The sequence below is a fragment of the Quercus lobata genome, chromosome 5, assembly GCF_001633185.2.
Source record: "Quercus lobata isolate SW786 chromosome 5, ValleyOak3.0 Primary Assembly, whole genome shotgun sequence".
NCBI classification, from domain to species: Eukaryota; Viridiplantae; Streptophyta; class Magnoliopsida; order Fagales; family Fagaceae; genus Quercus; species Quercus lobata.
Window position 1 is genome coordinate 372,108 of NC_044908.1, and position 10,382 is coordinate 382,489.

Genomic DNA, 10,382 nt, shown 5'->3' on the forward strand with positions numbered 1-10,382 from the left:
AACATGTACCTCCATTTGTGTTAAAGAACTTTTTTCTTTCTTTCTTTTACTTCTTTTTTTTTTTTTTTAAAAGAAGGATAACATGTTAAGTTTTATTCATAGTTTGTGTTTCCACCCCCAAATAAATAATATTAGATAAGTAAAAGGCCCTTTTATGTAAAAATAACTAAAGCCTAGGGACTTCGTCATAAAATTTATAAAATCTCCATTTTGAAGCAAAAACAAAGAACAAAGAAGAGGAAACCACTCCTTCCTTTCCTTCCAAATTCCATTTCACATCTTCCTTTCTCTTCACTCCATCAACCAAACCAAACCAAACCAATTCATTGCTCTTTTTTTCCCATACACCCAAAAATCCTAACAACAACAGTAAAAACCAACAACACCCCCAAAGCTAAAAAGAAGAAAGAAAAAAAGAAGAAGAAGAGAGAAACAATGCAACAGCTATTGTTCACGGTGATATTGTCGGAAATGGCATTGATATTGGTGCTACTATTCAAGACCCCATTGAGGAAGCTAGTGATATTGAGCCTGGATCGCGTCAAGCGCGGTCGTGGGCCAATCATGGTCAAGACCGTTGGTGCCACCGTCTTTGTGGTGCTCTTGTCCAGCGTCTACAGCATGACCAAGATCCAGAAGCGGTGGATCGATGAGGGAGCTGTTAATCCAACGGATCAGGTCCTCATGGCCAAGCATCTCCTTGAAGCCACTCTTATGGGTAATTACTAATCTAATCTAATCCAATCTTTGCATTTATTTATTTTTATGTACTAATCATTGGGCTATTTTGTAGAACAACAATTTTGTGAATCATGATTTGATTTGAAAGAATTACATGATTTTGACTTTCAAGGAAATGGGACTTTGTGGTTGGCCTATTTTGACAGATTGGTTAATGGGTTCTTTGCATTTTCTTCTTTTAAGTATTGCAATCTCAAATAAACTTCAAAACTGAGCAATGTCCTTTTTTGTGTCATTAAGATTTTCGTTAAATTTAGTGGAAAAGTAATTGTCTAATGAAAAGTCAATGCTAGGATCATTATTTGTACTGATTAAGAAGGAATGACTTGATCAGCAAACAAAATAGGTAACTTTTTGGTATAGTACGGTCAATGCTAAAATCATTATTCTGAATTTATACATATTGTGATGTAATATATATTTGGGTAGCCATAAGCCCAAAATTATTCACAGCTGAGGTGGTAGGTTTTGATTGGTGTACAATAAAAGGAATGTCAGTGGTGGTTTCATGTGAAAGTGATTTTCACGCTAATTTCATTCTGTTGCCTTCACAAATTGTGAAAAAAGTTGTGAAATTTGTTATGTCTATAGCACTGTCGTGACTTGTGACTATAGAATGCATCAATACCTTTGTCAAAATACCTAGGTAATGTTTTGTTGCTTATAAGTACATGTTTGAAAGTCTGTCCACGGTTTATCTAAGTCTGAAGTATTTTAATCTTGTTATAAATTAGTCCTTGTTATTTTTCACCTTGTTTTTCAGTTACAGACAAGCTGTTAAGTGATTTGCTTCATGGTGGTTTATCTATAGCACTGTTGTGACTTGTGACTATAGAATGCATCAATACCTTTGTCAAAACACCTAGGTAATGTTTTGTTGCTTATAAGTACATGTTTGAAAGTCTGTCCGCGGTTTATCTAAGTCTGAAGTATTTTAATCTTGTTATAGATTAGTCCTTGTTATTTTTCACCTTGTTTTTCAGTTACAGACAAGCTGTTAAGTGATTTGCTTCATGGTATTTTTGTTAAAAAGTTTTCATTTTGGAGCCAGTGAGCTCTGGCTCAAATGTCACTTCATCTTCAAGAGTAGTGGGGGAGGGTGAGGTTATTGGTTCAAATCCTTTGGGTACATTTGCAACTTACTGATTACAAAGGAAATATATGTAGGAACCTTTACTGCTGGACATGATGTTTGATGAAGCTTGAATGCTCTCACTTTTTCTTTTCCCCCATCTATGTTTTGGTATTGGGCAAAGAAAAAAAAAAGTATGCAAAGAAGTTATTGAACATAGTCTATAAACTTAGCTGGATAAATGTGGGCGACCTTTATTAGTTTGTTGAGGATACATAGCCGACTCCAGAATTTTGGGACTTGATTGTTGTTGTTTTAGTTAAAAGTTTTGCATGTACAGGATCACATCATGTTTTTTCATTTTGTAACGTAATAATGCTTTATGGCTTTGAGTTTTAGGACTGGGCTGTTTGTTTCAGTTTGAACCCCATTTTGCTCAATAAACTTGTTAGCTGTGGACCTACGTTAAAATGTAAACTTGGGGCAACTGCTTGCAGGTTCCTCCCTATTCCTTGCACTGATGATAGACAGACTGCACCATTATATCAGAGAACTACGTATAAGAAGGAAGGGCATGGAGGCAGTTCAGAAACAGGCTCGAGGATCTGAAAATGGGAAAGTTGAGGAAGCTAAAGCATTGGAGGAAGAGACAGCTAAATTGCGAGAAAAACTGAAGCATCTAGAATCGGAACTTGAGACGAGGACAAAAGAAGTGAATGCTGCAGAGGCCAATGCAGTTGCACTAAGTAAACAATCTGAAGGATTCCTTCTTGAGTACGACCGCTTACTTGAGGAAAACCAAAACCTTAGGAACCAGTTGCAATCATTGGACAGGAGATTGTCACATTCTGGTAGCAAGAAGAATACTTAAGCAACACGGCACCTCTTGCATTTTTTTTCCTTCTTGAAGTTTTCTTTGATTTTTCGTAGTATCTTCCACCCCATTCCCTGCCTCAACCCCAAGGGAAAAAAAAAAAAAAAAAATCAGGAGTAAATAGGATTTTCATTGTGTGTTTAATTTTACTTAGAGCTTAAGTGCTGGAGTTGATCAATTTTGTCCTGACAAACTGAGACAAATTATTAGGTTATAACATGGAAAAAAAATTCTGCTGATTTTGTTATGTTTATGAATATGCATTTTTATCCCCCTTTTTCTGTATGGTTTAAAGTTTGGATTGTAATTAAGACCTTTTGGGTTCTTTCTGCTACAATTGAACTATTCAAATCATTCACAAAGTTTATAAGTTTCCATTATAATTAGTGACATTCTTCTGTCAACAGCTCTATGACAGTAGAGCATAAGCTTTGCACTACAATTAGTCGTCATAATTGCAGGTAAACCATAACCAGTCTGCGCCGCCAGCCTAGTTTCAAGTCTCCTTGTCTCACTTGTCAACTGCAATCTCTGGCTTAGTTGCAGTCTTCCTTAGTTCATTAAGAGAACTCAAAATAGGATCATATTCACGCAAAAGCCTGTTGCTGTTGAGTGCAGTAAGTAGCATCAAACCCATAAAGACTGGAACACACAGAATCAATAGCACAAGCGTCATCGCAGGTGCTATATGACCTTTCACCTCTTTTGCGTATTCCACAGAGGCTAGAGCAAGAAAGGTAGGCGGGAAGGAGAAAGCCCACCATGCAACATGGAACCTCTTCATAGATTTCTTGAAAAGGGTTGGCCTACAAGCCTGTATATAAATCCATGAGTGGGTTAGTTGCACGTTTCAATTAGCTAGGGACCCCCTTCTTCTAATAACAAAGCCAGAGGCCAAGGCTGCATTAACACGTATATTAATCACCTCTCTGTTACATGCAAAGGTGTGTGTAAATGCTGCTTTGCGTGGGGCTTTCATAGCACTCTTCCTCTATTATTTGTCACCTAGAAATGTTTATTGACAACCAGCTAAATTTTCTCATCACACATCTATATTTTTAGGGATGCAAAAACTAAAGAAACTTATTTCTTCAACTTGACCTTTATGGCCTAACAGCAAAAGATTATTACTTCAAAAAGTTGCCAATGAAAACTCTGATCCAACCAATCATAAGTTTAATGGTGAACTTTCAAATAGAGTGCTCTTCACTTCACTATGCAATACCTCTAGCATTATTTTCACTTTTTTTTAAAAATTTTACTTTTTTACCTTTTTAACTTCCTTGATCTAATGGTTGGTATCAAAAGTTAACTTTTTAATTTTTAATTTGAACCATGAGAAGGTATTGCATGGTGTAATAGCCCTAATTATTGCACTAGATCTCAATCCAGGATGATACTAGCTACTCTCTATGACATTAATTATTTAAAGTTGTAGAAAGTTGAGGCATTAAACTTGTCATAATGTCAAGAGCAACAAATAATTTACACTATCAATCTCAGATCATTTCTTCCATATACTTTGCTGACCAGATTGAAAACCACTTCAAAGGCATATATACTCTGTACTCAGTAGAGGTATAACATTTGAATCAAACAAAAAGTTTAAGGGTTATGACAAGCTGAATATTAAAAGTTTATGATTAATTCATTTATTTGTATTTTAAATGCAAGTCTAACTTGAACTCATCACTAAGTTAGATTACATGTTTAAACTTAGTTCATTTTTGAACAATCTTGAATTTCTTCATGAATTGCTTAATTAACTTATCATTTCTCCATGTATAGTAGATACTATAGCTAAAAAATTTTACCTCTTACCAAATTTATACTAATAATTAATAACTAAATTACAATTGAAATTATTTTTTTTGATTTAATTAGATAGAATGATTTTTATTTATAAAATTATAAAAATTAGAGTCACCAACCTTGTATCGTTTAAAATATATATATAGTTTTTACCAAATAATAATTTGATATCTTATAAATTTATTTGCAAACTTACACAATCTAATCTTAAGTCAATATAAATATATTTGTATGCATTTATACATATAATCATATAATATTATATTGTGTAGACTTGAATCAAGCCTCACTCTCACGAGCTTGTTCACAAACACAATAATATGTTTGAACTTAGCTCGATTAATAGTCAAGCCCAAACTTGAGTTTAAACTTGCCTCGTTTGTTAAATAAACAAACATAAAGAAGTTTTACCCAAACTGTTTATGAACTTGGTTCATTTACATAGTACTTGTGCTACTATTGAAATAATGGAGAAATGGAAGTATGTGAGAGGAGCTAGAAAGCACGAAACGCGACTGGGAGGGTGCCGCACCCACGTCCGACACGGTTGCCCGCGCGTCGATGCCGCATCTGAGTTTTTTTTTTTGCCAACGCGGCTCAATTCGCGCCGAATCAGCTTCGATTCGATCCGAATCGAGCTGATTTGGCAAGAATCGGGCCGTATCGACTATATCAATTCGTATCAGCCAGCAACCGATACGGCTGATATGGCCAAAACATGTCGGAAAAGGCTGAAAAATGCCGAAATCTGCCTTGAATCTTGCTAGAAAATCCGAAATTCTCACCTCAAAGGCATATTAATATGTTTCTTGCCTTCTTATTTCTTTGTTTTGTGAATCAAAGCATAGTAATGTGTTTTTTAAAAATATTTTAATAGTAAAAATATATAGAAAATATAAATAAAAGTATTTTTAATAATTTTTTAATTGCCGAGTCATGCCGCACCCGCACCCTACTTTTTCAAAAATTGCCGAGTCTCGCACCCACACCCGCACCCGCACCCGAGTCCCGAAACGCACCCGTGCTACATAGGAGAGGAGTAAGTGATGAAAATTACCAGAGACATGAAAAGGAATAGAGAGAGGAAGAAGAGCATCTTTGATGAAGTATCAAAAGCTCCTAAAATGGAGCTCCAAGCTAAACTTGCCATGCTTGGTGCAACAATGAACAAGAAGAAAGCTGGCCTCAGCATTACTGGAAAATGATTGCCACCAGGTAGGCGCTGATAGAGGGTAACGAAGAGTACTAAATAATGTGCCATGCCTAGTGAGAACATGAAAATCGCACTCTCTTTCCACCCCATCTGTGCTGCTCCTTGAGCACCTACCAAGTTCCCTAGCACTGATATCTGACTTGTTGGATTTGCCATCATTGATAGAAACCTCTTTTCAGTGGTGAACCATTGCCCATATATTTTGATGTCAAGCACCAATATTGGAATTGCAAAAACCAACCAAAGAACTAGATAAGTGTGACTCTTTGGCCTTATTAATGGGGCTGATTGAAGCACGAGAAGCCATGAAATCCAAGGGGCGTACAAGAAGTTCACTCCTATATGGTGTAAGAATTCTGCCTTGACCAAGTGAAAATGAAAGTAACACCTTAGAATATATAGCACAGAGAGTGTAATTAGCACCAAAAGTGCAAGACACCATAGTAAATGAAAAGCTGTTGAAGAAATCATGTGGAATACTTGTTGGAAAGCTTGTGACTCATCTGTTGGCTTACTTAGAATTTTCCATAGTACAGCTTGGGCACCAAGAGAGATGCTTATTCTGAAGTAGCCTGCATGGAGCCTGGTTAAGATGTATGATTGTGATGGATTGGAAATGGGAATTGGGTGGGCATGAGACTCTTGGCTAGTGACATTAATGGAAGCATCAATTACTACCTCAACTTGTGGTTTCAATACTGGGTCTTCCATTAGTAATAGTATAATAATAGAAGTGATAAGTGACTTTGTGTATAAGATTTGCATTTTTCAAAATAAGTACAAAGGGTGTTTCTATAGGGAAAGGAGTGAGTGTGAGAAACACTTGAAAAATCAATTCAACATTGCGTGTAAAGCCACTACACTGATATTTAGGACCCGTTTGGATTGAAGGGAGAGTGGAGGGAAGTAGAGTAGAATTAGCTAAAAATATGTTAATTTTGGGCTAATTCTATTCTACTCTCCATTCCCTTCCCTCAATCCAAACGAACTATTAACAAGCTAATACAATAGTACTAGAGAGTATTATTGTCTTTTGGAAATGCAAAATTAGTAAGTTTTTGAATTTGAGTTTTATTCTTGTATTATTTTTAATTGATAATAGTTCTCACTTAATCTTGTTGTGACATGATTGATCTTAAGTAATGTTTTATCAATTTTAATTTTGAAAAACTTCTTTGTGTGGAAACAATCATAACAAACAAGTCTTTTTATATAATCAAGAATTTTTATATTACATGTTTGAATATTATTATGATAACTTTCATTGTTGTTTTTATGCTGTATTATTTCATTATTTTCTAATTTATTTGAACAAATAGCAAAAGGCCTTTGACCTCTAAGATTTGGGTCAATTTGCAAACATACCCCCATACTTTTCATTTTGTATTATTGACCTTTGTGTTATCATAAATGATAAAATTGAATGTGGTCACTTTCCATGCATGTAACGAATTTGTTATAAAGAAAATTATTTTTAAAACAAGTTCATTTAATTTAATAGAAAAAAAATTATTTACATTAAATTGAATTGGGAAAAAAGCATGCCGGACTAAAAAATTCTATAAAATTTAATTGAAAAGAAAAATCTCATCCAACTAAATTATTTTATTAATAAGAAATCAAATGAAAATTTAAAATCAATAAAATTTTAAGTCCTACTAGAATTATATTCTTTTAATTCAAGCTAAGATACTACAAGCATTACAAAAGATGATCAATCAAGAACAAGAAAAAAATTTACAAGAACAAATAAAAAAGTTATGACAAAATTTTGAACCATGCTACAATAGTAAAATGCACTCGTTTTATGGCTAGCAAAAATGATACAAACATTACAACTAATAAGGAACAAAGAAAAAAATACAATACAGGACAAAATATCTTAAGAAAACAACTTCACAAATAAAATAGATCAAACCAACCATTACGGATTCTTCCGCAACTATGAGAAATTCTTCTTAGTTTGTAAAAAAATCTTCTTCTTTTCTCAAAAGAGAACACAAAACAAAAATAAGGTCAATAACGAATGTTTTAATGCCCGAAATCCACTAGCGAGTTTAAAATCCAAGCCATATATCTTTGTGCTCAGGAACTCGACCCGATGGTTTCATTGAAATGAGTATCACAAGCTTCCGCTTCAAAGTCAACAAGGGAGGAGGGATCTGCAACAATCAGACGGTTTTAGAGCTCATGCACCAGAGAGAGAGAGAGAGAGAGATGGTTTTTCTAAGCTGATTTTTTTCAAATTTTCTATTCAATTAATTTTATATTAAAGTTGTATTAAATTAAAATTAAAATTAAAAATCAATATTTTATTATAAAAATGAAGATTTTATAATGGACAGATTTAAAACGGAGGATTCCATTTTGATATTTCTAATCACAAGTTCAAATTTGGGAATAAAGTAAATTACGAGTAAATCTGTCTACTAATTACTTCTCTCAAATCTCATGAAATCAAGAAATTTGTATATTAGATACAACCTTTATAGTTTGTAAGAACTTTTAATAGAGATTGTTTGTTTGGAAGCATTTTTTCTATAGATTTTCAGTCATTCAAGAATTTTTTTTTTTTTTTTTTTTTTTTTTGATGGCTGAATTTCAATCATTAATAAAGCTTTTACATCATTATGTCTAAAGTAATAAAGTAGAAGAAGTCCGCAGGTACTACCCAACCACTAAGGTTGTTGGCAATTCCTAAACCCATCTAAAAAGAAGTATTTTTACTTTCAAGATAGTTTAGGAATTGCCAACAACCTTAGTGGTTGGGTAGTACCTTCGGACTTCTTCTAAACTGTGATGTAACCAAGTTTAGGAATTGCCAACAACCTTAGTGGTTGGCTAGTACCTTCGGACTTCTTCTAAACTGTGATGTAACCAAAAATATAAGGTAGCTTAGGTATTTATGAGGGGGAATCCATGTCTCTGAGCTCACAATAGTAGTTGGATGGACCATTTGACCCATAAGCTCTGTCTAGGTCCTATGATCATGGTTACCATATACGCTGACTTAGAAGTATCTCCCCTTGAGCAGTCTACTGCAAGTCTGCAACTACTAACCTAATCACACTAGGTGACTAGGTAAGACAAAGGAAGCCTCATCGATCACATAGGTCTGTTAGAGGCCTGTCCAAAAAAGGGAAAAATATACCCTGCACAAGGAGGGTATATTTTTCCTCTCTCTCACAACTGGCGGGTCCCACTAAAGAGTGGGACCCACCAATTGTGTGAGAGGAGAAGCATATACCCGATGTAGGGTATAACTTCTTCCAAAATAGGCCTAATTGGAACTTAATAAGAAACTGTTGACTACAAAAAAGGCGACATGTGCCATAGAGTCGAGATTACAGGGATTCATATTGATTGCTTCAACCACTGCCCTTATCATTGCATTTAATGCAATCCAACTACCATCAAGTTGCATTAAATGCTACTTGACAACCATCTTAGCTTGGTTCCTTTTGATTTTAGGAGACGGGAATGATCCCACGTGTCCCTTTTTCTTCCGACATGATTAGATGGGATGGATATAGAAGCATAGTATAAAGATATAGTGGCAAAGTTTAACTACAAAATTGACTATAACCTTACTCAATATCTTTTTATTGGAGGTGAATTTTAACAAATTCACTATTGAATTACATCTTCTTCTTATATCCTCCATGCTTGCAAAATTTCAAGAAAATTAAAGGTCAATAACTATGTTATCAATAAATTTTTTAAATTATAAGTTTTTGTAATTTAAAATTATGTATAAAATATAATCTTATAGATCATATAGTAAATGATATTCGATTGACAGAAAATTTGACATATGTATTAAGAACGTAAAGAACATGCAATTCAACAGTTAGATTTTCAAAATATGTAATAATATTTATTTATTTAGTGAGCTTGTAGCTTTAAGTTACAACCAATTTTGTAGCTAAATTTTGTTCATTAATATATAGGAAAAAGTAATAAAGAAACAATTTATGTAGCTAAGACTATTTAAAAAGATTATTAAATATTGATACATCTGTATGTCATAGATCCTAGGAGATGGTTGGAACGAGGAAGATAAGAAATAGTTGAAATGGTTGGTGATAGCCAAACAAAAAGGAAGAGAAAAAGCATAGAAGCAAGAAGCTAATGGTGCTCAAAAACATAATTCAACTTCAATGCTTAATTCTGCTATTTAAAAATAAAATAAAAAAAGGTGTGCCCCTATTATAGTACAAGATGCTAAATTCTACCAAAGTATTGGAGATGATAAAGTGAAACACTTATATTATGAGGAAGTGAAATGGCTAGTAGCTTATGGCCTGTTTGGAAGTTTAGAGAGGGAGGAGAGTAGAGAGGAGTAGAGGGGAGGAGAGTAGTGGGGAGGAGAGTAGAGAGGAATGGTTTCCCTCTACCTTGTTTGGATATTTTTAAAATTAGTAAGAGGGAAGGAAGTAATTAACCCTTCCCCTTATTTGGATGTTTTAAAAATTAGGATGGAGAGGAGAGGAAATGATTAAAATAGACAAATTTATCCCTATTTGAAAATAGACTTGCAACATTGGTCTATTATTAATTTAGAAAAGGTAAATTGAGGAATTTATCTAGTTAATAATTTATCTACTCTACTCTCCCTCCAAATCTCTCCAATTTTGGGAATTAAAAATGAGGGGTTAGAGGTGATTGAA

General features: G+C 34.1%; 2 protein-coding genes across 2 annotated transcripts; one reads left to right on the forward strand and one right to left on the reverse strand.

Annotated features, from left to right (window-relative positions):
• Positions 1-217: 217 nt before the first annotated feature.
• LOC115988380 lies at positions 218-2,959 on the forward strand. Its single transcript, XM_031111919.1, has 2 exons — positions 218-718; positions 2,311-2,959. The coding sequence occupies exons 1-2, from the start codon at positions 436-438 to the stop codon at positions 2,682-2,684; spliced, it is 657 nt and encodes a 218-aa protein (XP_030967779.1). The 5' UTR covers positions 218-435; the 3' UTR covers positions 2,685-2,959.
• A 239-nt stretch (positions 2,960-3,198) lies between these two features.
• Positions 3,199-6,423, reverse strand: LOC115989368 (S-type anion channel SLAH1-like). The gene is made up of 2 exons (XM_031113037.1): positions 5,557-6,423; positions 3,199-3,501 (listed from the first exon to the last, which is right to left on the reverse strand). Exons 1-2 carry the CDS (start codon positions 6,421-6,423, stop codon positions 3,199-3,201), a joined length of 1,170 nt encoding a protein of 389 aa, XP_030968897.1.
• Positions 6,424-10,382: the final 3,959 nt, after the last annotated feature.

Bases quoted from the DNA above. Each gene is read 5' to 3' on its own strand.
- LOC115988380 (XM_031111919.1), top strand. From the start codon at position 436: ATGCAACAGCTATTGTTCACGGTGATATTGTCGGAAATGGCATTGATA. The intron at 719-2,310 runs GTAATTACTAAT...AACTGCTTGCAG, and splicing joins CCTTGAAGCCACTCTTATGG to GTTCCTCCCTATTCCTTGCA.
- LOC115989368 (XM_031113037.1), bottom strand. From the start codon at position 6,423: ATGGAAGACCCAGTATTGAAACCACAAGTTGAGGTAGTAATTGATGCT. The intron at 3,502-5,556 runs GTAATTTTCATC...ATTTATATACAG, and splicing joins TATTCCTTTTCATGTCTCTG to GCTTGTAGGCCAACCCTTTT.